The 17,692-nt window shown below is 47.2% G+C and overlaps 1 protein-coding gene across 3 annotated transcripts in view; it reads right to left on the reverse strand.

Annotated features, from left to right (window-relative positions):
• Positions 1–16,891, reverse strand: part of ZNF592 (zinc finger protein 592) — a 46,919-nt gene extending 30,028 nt beyond the window's left edge. For all 3 annotated transcript variants that reach the window (XM_075714273.1, XM_075714274.1, XM_075714275.1), the window contains exons 1-3: positions 16,852–16,891; positions 15,689–15,799; positions 10,687–13,013 (exon numbers count right to left, since the gene is read on the reverse strand). In XM_075714273.1, coding sequence (XP_075570388.1) covers positions 10,687–12,999 — 2,313 coding nt within the window. In that variant the 5' untranslated portion in view covers positions 13,000–13,013; positions 15,689–15,799; positions 16,852–16,891. The remainder of the gene's footprint in view (positions 1–10,686; positions 13,014–15,688; positions 15,800–16,851) is intronic.
• Between the last annotated feature and the right edge of the window lie 801 nt (positions 16,892–17,692).

The raw sequence follows: 17,692 nt of genomic DNA on the forward strand, positions 1-17,692 counted from the left end.
GGACATTGCACTTCTTGTTGAACTTCATGAGGCTCCAGTTGGCCCATTTCTCCAGCCTGCCAAGGTCTCTCTGGATGTCAGCATGACCCTCTGTTTTATCAGGCACTCCTCCCAGTTTTGTGTCATCTGCAAACTCACTGAGGGTACACTCTGCCCCATCATCCAGATCATTAATGAAGATGTTGAACAGGATTGCACTTAGTACTGACCCCTGGGGTACACCACTATTTACTGGCCTCCAACTAGACTTCACACCACTGGTCACCACCCTCTGAGCCTGACTATTCAGCCAGTTTTCAAATCCACCTCACTGTCTGCTCATCATCTGCTTCATCAGCTTCTCTATGAGGGTTCTGCGGAAGACAGCATCAAAGGCCTTACTGATGTCAAGGTAGACAATATCCACGGCTCTCCCCTCATCTACCAAGGCACTCCTTTCAGCATAGAGGGTTATCTGCTCAGTCAAGCATGACCACTCCTTGGTGATCCATCCTGATCAGCTTCATGCCCTTCAAGTGTCTGGAAATGGTTCCCAGGATTAGTTGATCTGTCACCTCCCCAGGGACTGAGGTGAGGCTGACCAGCTTGTACCTCCCTGGATCCCTCTTCTTGCCCCTTTTCAAAGATAGGGGTGACATTTGCTTTCCTCCAGTCGTCAGGCACCTTTCCTAATCACCAAAATTGTTCAAAGATTATCAAGAGCAGCTTCGCAATGACATCTGCCAGCTCCCTCAGCACTTGTGCATTGCATCACATCAGGGTCCATGGATTGGTGTATGTCCAGTTTAAGTATTTCCTGACCAATCTCCATGTCCTTAGATTCCCAAAGGCTGGTCCTGCTAGTAAAGACTGAGGTGAAAGATGCATTCAGTACCTCAAGCCTCTTCCATGTCCTGTGCCACCAGGTCCTCCAACCTATTCAGCAATGGGCCCACATTTTCCCTAGTCTTCCTTTTGCTACTTATCTACTTACAAAAGCCCTTCTTGTTGCCTTTGACATCCCCCATCAGGTTTGATTCCAGGTAGGCTTTGGCTTTTCTACATCATCCCTGCATAATCAGGTAGTGCCTCCACTTTCCTCCCAGGTTACTTTTCCCTGCTTCCACCTTCTGCACTTTCCCTTTTTAAGTTTGAGCTTTGCCAAGAACTCCTTGTTCATCCATGCAGGCATTGTGGTGTTTTTGCATGACTTGCTGTTGTTGGGATGGACTGCTCGTGAGCATGGAGGAGGTGGCCCTTTAATAGCAACCTCGTTTCTTGGACCTCTCTTCCCTCCAGGGCCTTATCCCATGGGACTGTTTGAAGCATATCCCTAAAGAGGCCAAAGTTTATTCTCCTGAAGTCCAGTGTTGTAATCTTGATTTTTGTCCTCAGGACCCTGAACTCTGCTATCTTATGGTCACTGTGTTTGACCTTCACGTCCCCAATGAGTCCTTCCTTGTTGCTGAGTTTGAGGTCCAGCAGAGCACCTCTCCTCATTGGCTCCTCTATCAGCTGGGTCAGGAAGTTGTCACTGATGCTCTCCAGGAACCTCCTGGATTGCTTATGCCCTGCTGGGCTGTCCAACTAGCATGTATCAGGATGGCTGAAGTCCCCCATGAGGACCAGCATCTGTGAATGTGAGGCCATTTCTAGCCATCTGCTGAAGGCCTCATTCACTTGTTCTTCCTGGTCAGGTGGCCTATATCAGACATCCACTACGATGTCACCCATACTGGTCAGTTCTTTAATCCCGACCCATAAGTTCTCAGCTGGCTCCTCACCAATCCCCGGGCAGAGCTCCAGGTACTCCAGCTGCTGCCTCACATAAAGGACAACACCTCCTCATCTTCCCAGCCTGTCCTTCCTAAAAACCCTGCATCCTTCCATGACAACACTCCAGTCATGTGAGCCATCCCATTGCATCTCTGCGATGCCAATGCGATCAGAGCCCTGCAACCACACACAGATCTCCAGTTCCTTGTGTTTATTCCCCATGCTGCGTGCATTAGCATTAGACACTTCAGAGAGGCATCTCCTCCTCACACCCTTTCCCCTCACCAGCAGGACTGAGCAGACCACCACCTGGGCCCCCATGCCCCTGCCCATCACCCCCAGAGCTCTGCAGTCACTTTTGATACTCTCCTGGTTGCCCTTGGCAGAATCATTGGTGCCCAGGTGGAAGAACAGGGGAGCAGGAACCTTCCTCTTGGTACCAGAAGACAGCAGCTTCTAGCCTCAGTTTCCATCCTACCTGGGACAGACTCTGCCTCTGTCTCCAGTTGTACCCTCCTTCTTGCTCTCAGCCACGTCCTGGCCCCCAGTTTGTACCCATGCTCATTCTCCTCTTCCCCCAAGCTGGGCTCAGTCCCCTGGGGGCTGCAGGATCACCAGGGCCAGGTGAACAAGCATGGGTGGCGAAGGAGGAGAGGGTAGCATTGTCTCCTTGTGTGGCAGTGGATCACACACTGATTTAAGCAGACCATGGAGCTGCACCCTAGCTTTTCTTCCTCCCTAGCCTCTCATCATCGTCTTCCCAATGCTTTGTTTTGACCTAAGGGTATAGGCTCTCGCTCCTATCCTGCCACTCATCTCTCTGTCTGCGCTCCCAGCAATCCCTGCCTGGAGCTCCATTCCCTCAACATGTTTTCATCATAATATCCTCCATCCCTTTGCTTCTACAAAATCCAGAGGGAAAACTTCCATATAAAACAAAATCCATCCTCACTAGTACCTAAGGACTGCATTAATCACCCTTGGTTTGGGAGAGGGAGAAAGCAGTGCTTTATGAGGCCAAGAGAATTTTTGTTGATATTCAATCCTCTTGTTTTCTAAATTAAAACATGAACATGGCGGGGGAGGGGGGGGGGGGGAGCGGGCCGTGGATAAGAGAAAAATAGGAAAGATATGGCTGCTGCCTTGCTTGCTTGCTACTTTGCTGCTGGGAAAGTACCAGTGCAGCATGTGGTCCTACTAGCTTCTGGCAACTTTTAGCCTATAAATTATAAAGCATTGATTTAAGAGGGGGAAGGAAGAAGAAAGAGAAAAGGCACCAATAAAATTGCTTTTAAATAACTCCAGTGTAGGTGGTGCGTAAACAGGATATGTCACGACTCCCTGAAAAATTCTTATCGGACAAATAAAGGGCAACAGAAGAAGAAAAAGAGGGGGGAGAACAAAAGCACAAAGATGCAAGAAAATTCAGAGGTCCTTAGTTTACATTTTGTACTTTATTTAATTTCTTAGCTATCTCAGTGGATTTTGGGTGGTCAAGTCAAGGTGGCGGGGAGGGGGGGAGTGTGAAACATCTCTGGTTACCAGTAGATGGACAATTATGCCCAAGAGGGTCAGAAAGTACTTTGAATTCTTGCACGTTATTGTGCACTGGTCTGTCCTTGCCAAAAAAATAAATAAGCTCCAACTCAAAACCAGTTTGTGTCTTTTGTTTATTACTTCTGCTGCAAACCTCTTCCAGAATTTACTCCTCTGATGATTACAGACCCTCCTCTAATTTTCCCTGTAAATCTATTTCAGTCTGTTCTTGCATCATTGTTGCCCCTAAATTTAAAAAGCTCTTTTCTATAAGCATCACACCAGATACACACTGTCTTCTGTATCCACTCTCACTCTTTAAGAAAAAGCACATCTAAAATGAAGGCACCAGGAGCTGCACAGGTTTTGTTTGTCTCCTGTAATTTGAGCCCAGCCCTGAAAAGGCTACAAAAAACCCTGTCTGATGCCGGCAAACTACCCAGGGCGATCCCTGTAAGTACAGGAAGCACTTCTTTTTTGCAGATTTAGTTTCTGGTGGAAAAAAAATGCCACAACCCTCACCTTAATATTGTCTCTACTACAGTACTGAAGGAGACCCACCCTAATTTACCAGGTCTTTGCCAAGCTAGACTCACAAAGGTTTTTTAATTTCTCCTCAAGAGATCATCTTTCTATTTCTCTGGTGATTCTTCCCTCACTTATTCCATTTTATCCGTGATAAACAAAACAATACACTCTTCTCCAGCTAGGTTATTTCTAGCAGTGACAGGGAGTATTAACACAACCCTGACTGGTACTGCAGGTTAACACAAATCCCTTGCACAACTGTCATCTTGGTCATTCAGAGTCTTCTCATGACCAAACACATGCACCCTACTTTTCAGTTGCTTCATCCCATTCCTACTTGGTCTTCAAGATCATCTAGGTCCTCCTGTAAAATATTCCCAAGTTTCCATGATTTCTTACTCTGTTGGTTCAGCAAATTTTATCTACACATTCATCATCCCTGGAAGTGTTCAAAAAACGGGTAGATGTGGCACTTGGGGACATGGTTTAGTCTAGTCTACCCTTGATTGGCTTAGAGTAGACTTGGTAGTGTAGGTTAATGGTTGGACTGGATGATCTTAAAGGTCTTTTCCAACCTAAACGATTCTATGATTCTATGCTTCTATCCTTCAAGATCCTTAATACAAACATTAACTGCAGATGTATCCTAAAGCCATCCCTTGGGAGGTCTTAAAAACAACCTGTCCCCAGTTGCAGTTACCTTCCTTTTACCTGATTCTGCTCCAACCTCATAATTCAACTTCTTCAGTACAGCTGTTCTTCACATGGCACTCTAGCAACCATCCCACTGAATATCAAGATTAGGATCTACCTATTTCTCTACTCTGAAAAGAAATTATAGAAGATGTAGGCCAGATTAATTTGGCATAAACTGCACCTATTTAATCATACTATTTTTTTTTTCCAAAAAAAATCTTGCTCTAGAACATAACACTGCTGTAATCAGATCAAACAGACCTGAAGTTACACGAAACATCTGCTACCACCTTTTGAACATCTGGACAAGCATAATGCCTGCATGCAGCACAGCTTCTAGTTTGAACAAAATCAAACTTATCGGATATTCAAATTCACATACTGCTTTCTTGCAGTTCTGCACTTGAAAAGCAGTAAACAGATCCCATCAAGTGACTCGACGCACAAGCTTGGAAAAACTGTAAAATTGGCCTCACTAGTCTCCAAAAAAGTAGCTGTGATCCATTAAGATATCCACTCAAAACATACATCCAGTAAATCCAGTTCTTTCTGTTTCTGAAGTGGATTAGCTCACAATTCGCAAAGCCTATATCCTCACTGTAAGTCACAGAGATCCCACTGCGGTATTTGGCTGAGATGAACTGCCTTCATCTTACGCACATTCTATATAAAAATAAGCCAGGTGGGATTTCCCTGCTGTACTTTGAACAACTGCAATCATATAGCCACCACAAGACTAAAATGTAATATTAAGGTCAAGCTCTCAATCATTTTTCTAAAGATTTTTCCATTCCACCTTCTCAACCACAGCATCATCCCCTTCTCTTCCTCTCACTTGCTCCAAATCTCCTCCTTTCCCTGCTGTCCAGATCACATCCATATCTTTCTTCCTTCCGCCAAAACAACTGTGACCCAGCCACGTCATTCTTATTTTGGCCACACCTAGGAAACTCATTCACCCGTTATCAGTCCTATTAATACAGACTTCACCCAAGGCCATTAAGAAAGATAAGACCAAGTATTTCCCAAGCCACCAACTGGAACAAACACACAGAAACCCCATCACCTTTTAAACAGCTACAGGAAACGTGAAGATGTCAAAGTAATTCACAAAGTCATGGTAAGAAATTCCAGTTAAAGTTAGAAGCCTTAAGTATCAACACAGGGTAAGTTTTCTTGTGGAGCAGAGCCAGCTTAGGCTGTTCCCCCTCTCCAGTCCAACCATTGCTCCCTGTTGCTGCAGCTTGCTCGTCCTTCAGCTTCTGGATAACTGAAAACATCATATTGAAAAATAAGTCTTTTTCCTGCTATTTCTTTTCTTCATCAACCCTGTTGGTCAACCCTTCCTTCTTAGTGAGGTGACATACCCATTCCATATCAGGTCTAAAAAGGTTTTTCAATTAAAAGCCCTATAACTGAGCACTTTAAAGTCTGTTCAGTTTCTCAAATTATGGTCACATTAGATGTACATGTCATGGTTAATAATCCAGATTTGGTGTCATTTAACAGAAGAGCTTCTAATAACATCAATCAAAAATCCACCTAGCTTATTTTCCACAGCTCAGGGGTCTCCATCTTCTAGCACAAATCCAGGTGCTGCAGATAAATCACTTTCCCACTGCATCTTCAGCCAAAGATGCTCTTTTCCTTATACATCCATCTATCCGTCCCAAGAATTCCTATTTTTGGGACAATCTGGTACCAGGCATCTGATGATAAGCTTTAGGCCATAATACAGTGGGGACCTGCCCTACTATTTCCTGAAGCTCTTTAAAAGGCGTAAGTCAAGCCATAGCTTTATGCAGAAAATATCAAGATACTCCATACTTTCTCAAGGAGGCATGGCAAAGAGAAGAAGCCTTTGACACCACCTCCCACAGCATTCTCCTAGGGAAGCTGGCAGCTCATGGCTTGGATGGGCGTACTCTTCGCTGGGTAAAAAACTGGTTGGGTGGCCGAGCCCAGAGAGTAGTGGTGAATGGAGTTAAGTGCAGTCGGCAGCCGGTCTCGTTGCCCAGGGCTCTGTTTTTGGGCCAGTCTTGTTTAATATCTTTATCAGTGATCTGGATGAGGGGATTGAGTGCACCCTCAGTAAGTTTGCAGACGACACCAAACTGGGTGGGAGTGTCGATGTGCTGGAGGGTAGGATGGCCCTGCAGAGGGACCTGGACAGGCTGAACCAATGGGCCGAGGCCAACTGGATGAGGTTTAACAAGGCCAAGTGCCAGGTCCTGCACTTCGGGCACAACAACCCCATGCAACGCTACAGGCTTGGGGAAGAGTGGCTGGAAAGCTGCCTGGTGGAAAAGGACCTGGGGGCATTGGTTGATAGCTGGCTGAACATGAGCCAGCAGTGTGCCCAGGTGGCCAAGGCGGCCAACAGCATCCTGGCTTCTATCAGGAATAGTGTGGCCAGCAGGAGAAGGGAGGTGATTGTCCCCCTGTACTCAGCGCTGGTGAGGCCGCACCTGGAATACTGTGTCCAGTTTTGGGCCCGTCACTACAAGAAAGTCATTGAGGTGCTGGAGCGTGTTCAGAGAAGGGCAACAAGGCTGGTGAAGGGTCTGGAGCACAGGCCTTATGAGGAGCGGCTGAGGGAACTGGGGTTGTTTAGCTTAGAGAAGAGGAGGCTGAGGGGAGACCTTATTGCTCTCTACAACTACCTGAAAGGAGGCTGTTGTGAGGTGGGTGTTGGTCTCTTCTCCCATGTAGTTAGCGATAGGATGAGAGGAAATGGGCTCAAGCTGCATTGGGGAGATTTAGATTGGATATTAGGAAGAATTTCTTCACGCAAAGAGTAGTCAAGCATTGGAACAGGCTGCCCAGAGAGGTGGTGGAGTCACCATCCCTGGAAGTGTTCAAAAAACGGGTAGATGTGGCACTTGGGGACATGGTTTAGTGGGCATGGTGGTGCTGGGTTGATGGTTGGACTGATGATCTTAGAGGTCCTTTCCAACATTAATGATTCCTAGCTTTTTACTTTCATTATAAATAATCCAGCCACCAAGCCAGGAAACATGAAATTGCTACTATACCCTTAATTGGTTTAGTGGTGGACTTGGTAGTGTTAGGTTAATGGTTGGCCTGGATGATCTTAAAGGTCTTTTCCAACCTAAACGATTCTATGATTCTAAGAGCTTGTGTCTGAATTCTGGGACTGAGTAAGAAATTAAAAAAATATAAAAAATTCCAAAATACTAGAGTGCAATTTTTTGTTAGCTTTAAGAAATTATGACAATTTCTCCCCCCACTCCATACAGTTGCTTCTAAACCAACATTTCAGTACAGTGAGAAAACATCTGGTATGGAGGAAGAAATACACACCCTTTTTTGCTCAAATGTATAAAATTATGATAAATACTAGATAATTAGTCTTGAGATTTGGGTACGTGGTTCATGTCTGAGCTTGCCCGCTACCGTTAATACCACCTCTACATCCTGGCAGATTGTTCTGCAACAGCAGCGTGCTTGAGATCAAGCACAGGTAAACGACTACTGGTCGTGCACCCTTTTTTTTCAATTAAAAGTACCAGTATATAAATCAACACCACCTGCCATGTGGACATAGAGGTTTTGATCCACTACTGGGAGCACTTAAAGAGTTGTTATGTTGAATACAGGTGTTACTTCGATGCCTTCCTCAGTAACACAATTTCTACCCAAAAAGCAACTGACCTGGCACAACTCTGGAAATGGAAACGAGGGTGAGAGCAAGCAGAGAAGAGGACAGGAATATTTTCCAACTGCTTCTACCACCTAATGTGAAATCAATCACTTTGTCATCTACAGCTCCTACCAACATGCCTCTTTTTTCTGACCGAAATAAAAATAGCAACCCAAGAAATTAGCTTCATTAATGCAGAGTCAGGGATATCCACAGCATCTTCTCAGAATGGGTTTGGCTGGTTCATGTTTTCCTATTTCAGGAGCTTATGATGCATACTCCAAACAGCCTTACCTATGTCCTTCTCACACCATGTTTAATATCAGACTTGCTTACATTCATTAATACCCCTGATATGCAAAACCTTCAGCTTCTCAAGTGTCATTACTGATGGGAGCTACACAGTGTGCTACCCAAGTGAGACACATGATGTCAAAGCAATCCACACCTTTTCCCTTGGACCACTCAGAGAAGCTGAGCATGGTACCCAGCTACTGCAAGGTCCCCTATGAGACCACCAAATTTCACCTATCCTTTTACCCCTCAGCCCAGTGACACCAAATACCTTGGGTACTCCTAGAGGGCAAAGGGATGGTTTCCAGTAGCTACTGCTAAATCTGGAGGCACATAATTACAGGCATATGGGCACAAACTCTTATTTCCTTTAGAAATGTAATGTTTTGCTGAAACGGATGTTCCAGGAACAGCATGGAGCACCACTGGGCAGTCTGGAGGACAGCAGATACAGTAGCAAAGGACTCCCAGAGCAACGCATGAATTCTCTTGAGTATAAGCATAGGAAGATCAAACAGGGAGGAGATGGTTTTACAAGCTCTAATGTCGCCTCTTTTTCCAGTTTTTCAACGCTTCTATTCAGAAAAGTACTACAAAAATAATCTCACATCTAGCAGACCTAACTTGAAGCGAGAGGCTTAAACTCTTTTTTTGGTTAAGTTACAAAATAAATTATTTGATTACAGCCTAAAAATACTTACTATCAGACATTCCTTCTCTCTTTAAGGAGCTCTTGAATTGATAATCCCACAACAAAAATAGGAAATACATTTTTAATGCGACTGATCAACATTTTAGCTCATTTTGGAGCATTCGTTGTATCCCTTCACCTGAAGGTTTTAATTCCAAACTGCTGACATTTCCTAAAAATGCATTACAGTTGAAAAATAAGTTACGGTGTTGACAGAGCGCAGTGCTCACTGGTCTGTCTCAGGCAAGAAACCTGATTATGTGGCCACGGTGATCCTTTCTGGCCTTACCGTTTTTCACGACATAAAAGCCATTCAGCCATAATCTACTTTTTTTTGCTGCTGCTGAATTTAAGAGAATGCTGAATTTAAAAGAAAGGTAACAAAGCATCTAAACAGGACCACAGCAACCTCAATACTCCTTGCAAGCCATTTAACAAGCAAAGGAAGGCTCTGGAGCATGCAGGTACTATGCAGCCATGGCAGAGACTGGCAGTCATCTCCCTGAATGTGTTGTGTTGGCATAAAGTCCTTGTTCGTGGAGCTTGTGGAAGAGACTGTACTGGGAGCCTGCCAGCTCTGCTGCCAGCCAGACCAATGTGGAAAGCTTTCACCTCATCTAAAGAGATAAGTAAAAAGGACTCCTCCTCCTGTTCAACTTCAGGTTGGTTTATACTTAAACAGGATTGACCTCATCTTCCAAAATAAAAAACATAAACAAAGCGTATGGTCTTGGTACACAATGAAGAGCATCTGATCCTCTGCATCAGTAGAGACCCAAGCTGGAGTTTCAAAGGGGATTCAGACCCTCTGTCTGCACCTACGAGGGAGGTCCGTGAAGGCGGTGGAGACCCAAGCAGGGCAGCACTGGAGCAAGGCAGGAAGCCACTCACAAGGCTCCTGAGCCCTCCTATGGAATGTGGTACCGACTCTTCCCTCTCCCACCCAAAGGGCAAAAATAGCCAAAAACAGCCTTCCACCCAACATACTGCACTGCTCGCATCTCAGCCAGTCCTGTCCCAATATACACTTTACCACGCTAACAGTAAAAACAGCACCCGATGTTCAAAGTGTTACACAGCAAATTTTGGCACAGGTTCTAGAAAAGGTAAAATTAAATTGTGTCAGATCTCCTCTAGCCATGCTTAGAGCACAAAAACCTGTTTCAGGTAACGTTCCACTGGTCCTCCCCTACAGCACTCCTACACATCTCATCCAAGTGATCTTTGATCTCCAGCACCTTCCTTTCATGCTCAAGGATCTCCATAGTCTCCTTACAAGGATCTCCACAGTCTCCTTACTACCCTCTTTTTGTTGGCAAAGGGTAAAAAGAGGGCAAGCAAGCAATGCTAAACATCTCTCCATGCACACACGTCTGGGCTCATGCATATCCCAAATCCTCCCCGCAAGCACTTTTTTAGGCAAGACGACTCATTTGCCATTATGATGCCTATTTTTTTCCCTAGAGGACAATCTCTTTAAACTCAGAGAGATGTAACAAATAACATTAAAATGGTGACTTACCAGTCTCTCATTATCTTCTGAGGTTCTCTGGTAATGAGCTGCTAAAGCAACGTAATCCTGTGCCTGCTTGTTACACTCTAAACACTTAAGTCCATGACGGATTAGTCTCAATGGGTCTGTATAGAGAGGCAAGGCTGGCTGAGCATTAGCAGAAATTCCTACCCCACCTCCTGAAGCAGCACTGGGCTTACGTGAAGGAGAGGGCGAGTGCAAAGCCTGAGGAGCCGGAGAGGCCAAAGAGCTTGTAGAAGGTGAAAACATTTGGTCTAAAGAAATAGGTTTCATTAGCAGCTGAGAACACTGCATGATAAATCCTTTGTTCTTATGATCTCTTGCATGTTTAAGCAAGCTACACTTATTAAAAAAAAGCAGCACAGTTGAACACTGAGTGCACATGACTTCAATATGAACGCTTCGTCTACTATAGTGTTGAGTCAGGCTTTTCTCTAAGGCAAATGAGTCCCCACATTCCAGGCAACAATACCCAGAGGCAGGTAAATTAATACTGGTGTCAGGCGGAGGGCTAAGGTTTGGAGTATATATTGGCACTGGATTGGCACTGTGTAGTACTTTATTAAATGCCTCCACGATGACAGGAGCAGCTTTCCTGACTTGGTGCACCAGCGGCACAGACACCTGTGTCACCTGAGGCTGATTTCGCCTCTGTGCAGATGACTTTGCCGTAACAGAAGCAGCAACGCTATGTGGGACTAAGTTGAGATTTGCCAAGTGCACAGCTTTGGGAAGAAGGCTGGAGCTGGTCACGTTGGATGGCTGCATCATGATACCCTGCTGCTGCCTCTTAACACCTACTTTTATGGCACCGCCACCGCAGTTTGGCAGTGGAGATAAGGACACAGCACACGTGCTGTTTGCAGCAGTATCTGTTTTCATACCATCTGCGTAAGGACTCGCAACATTTGACAGCTGAATAGCCACAGCAGCCCCATTTTTGGTTGAATTCTTGCTAGCCTCGCCTTCCATAACTGCACTAGTGTCAGGGGATGGGAAAGATTTCATAAACTCTTCAGCAGATGAGGATTCCACAGGCGACTCTTCTGAAGATTTACCCAACTCATCGTTTTCTGGCAAAATTCTAGTTACAGTTCTTTTAATTTCACCAGAGGACGTCTTTATAGTCTTTATTCTAACTTTGGGAATAGCTGGTGGAGAGCCAGCTGCCATGGAAGGAGAGCCTTTCCCACTGCTGTCGCTGCACACACTTCGAGGACTCTCAGGCTGCTTGCTGGCTTTCCTTACTACCTCTAAGGGGCTTCGGGGACTCTTTGGCGACTTGGGCATTTTTGGACTTCCCTTTGTCCCATCTTTAAAAGGGCCAGGTTCCCTGGTAAGGTTTGGCTGATCACCTTGTGGAATACATGCAACCTTTTTGGCCTGAAGAGCTACTAATGCTGCCACGCAGGATGACAACTTTGAATGAGTTGGCTTTAACCTCTGGCGAGGCGGTATTGATGAAGACATATTCAGCTCAGGCACAGACCCCTTACTTTCTCCTAAATTATTGTGAGGGAGGTCTCCAAACACCAAGCCTTCCCCAAGAAAGCTACTGGTATCTACCAAGTCCTTGCTTGACTCCACAAACCTCTCCGTTGCTTTGTCTTGTTCTCTCCTGCTCATTTCCAACCTGCTCTCTGGCTGGCAGTGGATTTCCATCTTGTGTTCCTTTTTACAGTACTGATCAAACATGCTTAATTCGGGCTCCGGTACCTTCCTAAGGTGATCTAGTACTGAAGCTCCTGTTGGTATATACATTGAAGGTGGTGGAAAATATGGAGTTTGGGCATGTTTGGGTTTATCACCAATACTGTTCTCTTTGAACGCGTCCTCTGGTTCAGGGCTGGAAATCGGGCTAAACTGACTAAATGTTGGCAAAGGCTCTGACTTGGACTGGTCCAGTTTATCAGAGTAACTTCTTGAGCTGTCACCATTAATAAAAGTTGACTCAAACTTGCCATAATTATGCACTAAAGTGTGAGCCTCTGATGGCAGATCGGACCCACGAAACCCATTGTGTAACAGACCAGCCCCAAGATGACTCCCCTCCTTTTCTGCTTCAAAGGACTCCTGGCGACTCGTGTTCTTCACTATCACACTCACAACAGGAGCATCAGAGGGAGGCAAAGAGTGGGATAAGGACACATTCTCATCTATGCAGATTCCTGATGACTTCAGGTGATTCTCATTCTCCTCCACAGTTGATGGGATGGTCTCCTTGGCATCAAGGCTAGTCGGATCGGGGATGTCAAAAGCAGCCAAGAGGTCATCAAAGTCTGGAGTTTTCATGTCCCCCATGATGAAAGCTACAACTAAAAGCAAAAAAAATACTTTGTCAGGTGCATTTTGTAAGACTGATTTGCATAAACATCTTATGTGACAAAAACCACAACTGCCCAAGATGCTAACACAGCAGGTACAAAGGCTAGAAACATCTGCAGCAGACACTTCAGCTTCCATTTTAACTATTCCAAGATTGACTGTTAATACACAAAAATATTAGCCCAGCTTTTTCAACACATCTTTTCAACACAACAGTAACGTTTTGCAGGGCATCACAGGGAAGGAATCTCTCCTGCCCTAGCTGCACCTGAAGGATCAGAAAAAGCTCAGGTCCCTGCTTGAGCTGGCAGGGGCAAGTGACAAGTCACAGGAGCTGTTCACTCCTGTCCTGCAATGCAATCCGCCCTCTCCAGGCTGTGGGCAGAGCTGCTCCTGGTGCTTCAAGCAACATGGTGGAAGACAGCATCCCCTTCTCCCAGGGTCCCCAAGAACAGAGCTGGTTCAAACATGACCTTTTAAATGACACCAAGCACAAGCAGGGGACATTTTTTCAACCTGTCAGATGCATCACTACTCCAAAAACAGCCGTCATCATGAGTCCCAACAGAAAAGATTCAGAAGTACATTACTACAGGGTTACTTCTGTTTGGTTGCATTTTTTTTCTAGAGCTAATAGGCAACAATCACTGCCTATTTCTCAACAGATTGCCACATCTGAAGAATTCAGTCCTCCTTCAAGGAAAAAAGCCACAAGTAAACAGGTGGCCCAAGAGAAAACAGGCCTGAAAAGTGAGATGACTCCCTACCTAGAGCAATTTAGGTAATAGACGTCTTCAATAAATATTTCAATACAGCAGCTCAAAGAACAGTAAACCAAGCAGGGTTTATCTGAAACAGGGGGAATCCCTAATTAGGTCATGATGAGAGGCAAAACTGCCCGAAGACAGAATAAAGGATTGCATCCAAATCATAATAAGAAATGGTCTTCCCAGCCAGCTCTCTCTTTATAAGCCCTCCAGAAGGGAAGTGGGGACTTAGACGCTCACCGCAGAGACCTACGACAGCTATAATCAAGCTCTGATGAGATGCATAAAGAAAACTGACAGCACAGAGCTAGTTGAACTTTTGAGTTCACTACTGTCAGGGATACTGGTTTCCCCCTGTTTAATCAAAATATTTTCAAGTTGGTGCAATATATAGACTTCCCAAATATATAATAAGCCATTCTTTTAATACATGTTCCATTTAAACCCCAAATTTACATGAAATGATGTATGCTGTATGCAGGGGAGGAAAAAACCCAAAGAGCATCAACTGAACTAGCAGAGCACCAGTTCCTACTTGGCAAGGAGCACCCACAGGCAAGGTAAGTCCTGCCACACTCACTTGACTTGGGCTGCATCAGTGCTGCCAAAGCTGGTGGCAAGCGAGGGAAACTGAGAGGGTGGCAAGAGCCCAGGAGAAGGGGGAAGAGCTGGGAGCAGAGGTGCAAGCAGAGAAGAGGACCCTGGGACAAGGTGGAGGGAGAGGAAGAAAGCTGTCTGACACCTTCCCAAAAGGCCAGTAATTTAAGGCTGCTTTCATTATTTACAATTGGGTTTAAAAGTCTGTCAAGCATCACATTAAAACCAAACAAAATGCAACCCTTCCTGCCAGACTGCTGGTACAGGGAACAATTTACAGAGCTGGGCCAGGAGAATTCACTTCAGCATGGAACAAGAAGACATACTGGTCTTTGAGCTTTAGTTCAGCTGTGTGTACAGACAAGCCCGGGAGGTGTTACTTTGGTTAATCTACTGCAAAACATTCTGCAGAGATTTACTTGACTTAAGAGTGGCTCACTGTGGTTCAGCTTAAATTTGGTCTCATTCTTAAATTAAACCACAAATATGAATGTCCAAGAGGGCAATTTACAATTGCATCTCTCAGCAAGGTAGGGCAGCTGTGCGTTGAGTCTCTGGAAGCCCAGAAGACTATTCATATGCTTCAAATCACCAGCACTTGATAAGGACTTTTGAAACATTGCAGATTACTGCAGTTGGCAGAGCATGGTGGACCTGAAACTTCTGAGATCTCTGCTGAAGTATTTCTCCACAAAATCGCATCTTAAAGTTGTCATACGTGAAGCTACAATTTCTCAAAATAAAGCAAAATCAGACCCAGATTCTAAAGACCACCCAGTATCTTGCTGATAGAAGTGATTTTTAAATGACATAAATTTAAAGTTTTGACTAAACACCATTTATTTCTGTTCTCAGATAACAAACAGAAAAAGTATAATAAAGGAAAATTATGTCAAAGCCTCCCACAAACTGGTTTGTGAGGGAAGCTGAAAATAAAGACCTCCATCCTTACTCCATCCTTCTTGTGCAAAGCTTGGAATTCAGTTTTCTCTCTCTGCTTGCCTATGAAACCATGGAGGTTGAGATTTGCAAAGCTATAGAAGAGGTGAATAAAATAAGGAAAGAAGAAGGACTTAGAGAGTAGAATGCATGTATTTCAATGTGCAAAACCAACCTCACAGTAGCACGTTTCTCCAGGAAGCAGGGAACCTAGAAGCCTCCAATCCATCCAAAAAACCCCTGCGAACTCACTTGAGGTAATACATCAAACCCCAGGGCCTTGTGCTGTGGCTAAGCTTCAAAACTCTGTAGTCGGGCAGTGGTACCACAGGACCAGCGTCCCACACACGCACCATACAAACCTTTCACTAGCGTTGCTGTTCCTGGGCACTTTTGGAGATCTGCAGTAGCCTCTCTGCAACTTTCAAACCAGCACGTACCATGCTGTTCAAGAGGAGGTTCAAGATTGCCACCTAACAGGAAAGAATAAAAACACAATTACACCAGGTTAAAGAATAAAGGAAAATAATAATAACAAACATTGATAAATCTGCAAAACAACAGCAAGATACAAGGGAAAACGTCTGCCAAGGGCTGCTCTTACGGGTCCAGAATAGGCAGGCATCTCCTGGAGGGGATGCAGGAGGGAGGCAGACAGGGATTGCCTACCAAGGGAACACTTTGGGAAGGCAGGGATGTCAGAAGCCTGGGCCGAGGAAGCGCGGGGAGTGCACGCCAACTGGCAGTGGGTGAAGCGGCCCAGCCTGCCGAGGAAAACAGCCGCCCAGGGCCTGTCAGGACTGTGAGGAGGGTATGGGAATGGGGAAACCACAGCTGGTGGAGGATCAAGCCAGAGGCTTCAAACGGCAGACAGGATCCAGTATTTTAACAGGCATTAAAGTTTCAGAAGCCCTGTACAGGAACGCGGCACATCCCGGGTTAACGGTGCAAGGGTCTGGTGGCCTCGGGGGTCGCCTGGCCCACGGCAGCCCCTCCGCCGGCCCCCGCCCTGGTCCATGCTGTCCCCACGCGCGACCCACCCGAGACAAAGGCCCGGGGGCCTCCTCGGACCGCCGCCGCCTGTGCCCTGCTGCCCGCCCCCGCGCTGACAGACCGGCGCGGCCTCGCTGCCCCCCTGCCGCACGTGGGCGAGCCCCGCTGAAGTTAGTTTGTCCCGGCGCCGCAGGGCCGGGTCGGGCCGGGCCCTGTCGGGCCCCCGCGGGGGCTGGGGCCGGGGCTAGAGCCGGAGCCGTGCCCGGGGCCACCACCAGAGCTGGGGGTTGGTTGGGGGCGGGGGGGGGGGGGGGGGGGGAGGCGGCCCGCGGCGGGCACCGCGCGGGCCGGAAGAGCCGGTGCGGCGAGCGGGCGGGCGCGCAGGGCTCCGTCTGCCGGCGGCAGGGCCGGCCGCCCGCCCTGCCCGCGGGGCGGCAGCACCCGCCCGGCCGGCGAGAGGGCGCAGGGAGGGCGGAGGGCAAGCGGGAGGGGCGGGCCCCGGCGCGGCCGGGCCCGACCAGGCGGCACTCACCCACGCAGGCGGCTTCTCTGAGGGCCCCGGCGGCGGCGGGGCCCCGCGCAGGCCTCACCCCGCACCGGGCACCAGCGGCCGCAACATGGCGGCGGCGGAGGCGGGCGGGGCCGGGGGCGGGGCCGGGCCGGGCCGGGGCACGGCGGACCGCCCCCCCCCCCCCCGCCCGCGCCAGGCCCGTGGCGGTGCCGGGAGCCTCCGCCTGGGCCGTGGCTTTCCCCGCCCCGAAGGGCCCTGTGGGCCGCCCGCGCTGCGGCCTGCGTCGCCCAGGGCGGGGAGGCGGTGGAGCCTCGCCAGCGGCCACCCCGGGCGTGTGTCCCGATCGCCGGCTCGGCCCCGTGCCCACCACCTCCTCAGGGGTGGCTCCTGCCGCCCTGACAGTAGGCGCCCCGCGGGCCTGTCCCGAGGCCCCGCGGGCTCCTCAGGCCTGCTGAGGTGCTGCGCTTCTCCATTTTTAACGTTTTCTCACCAAAAGCTGTTTTCTAGAAAGGCACCCGCTGCTAATCACTGCTCCTTGTCTTTTAACTCCTTCCTCATTGTGTCCCACATCAACACTGATGTGATTTTGCTTATGATTAGATTAATTGACCTGGAATTAATCACTTCCCGTTCACAAATGTGTGAATGGTGTCAGATTTTTGCCCCCCTCCCAGCCCTATGGAGCTGGCATAGGCCATTAGTATTTATTGACTGTTGATGCTAATTGCTCAGCATCTTCGTTAGCTGATAAAACTACCAGGTATGCACTATCCAAAAAAAAAAAAAAAATTAAAAAATAGTTTAAAAAAATTGTAATGTTTGTGCTTAACATCTTCCATAGCGATGGATTCAGAAACAGCGG

Source organism: Pelecanus crispus, chromosome 7 (genome assembly GCF_030463565.1).
Source record: "Pelecanus crispus isolate bPelCri1 chromosome 7, bPelCri1.pri, whole genome shotgun sequence".
NCBI lineage: Eukaryota > Metazoa > Chordata > Aves > Pelecaniformes > Pelecanidae > Pelecanus > Pelecanus crispus.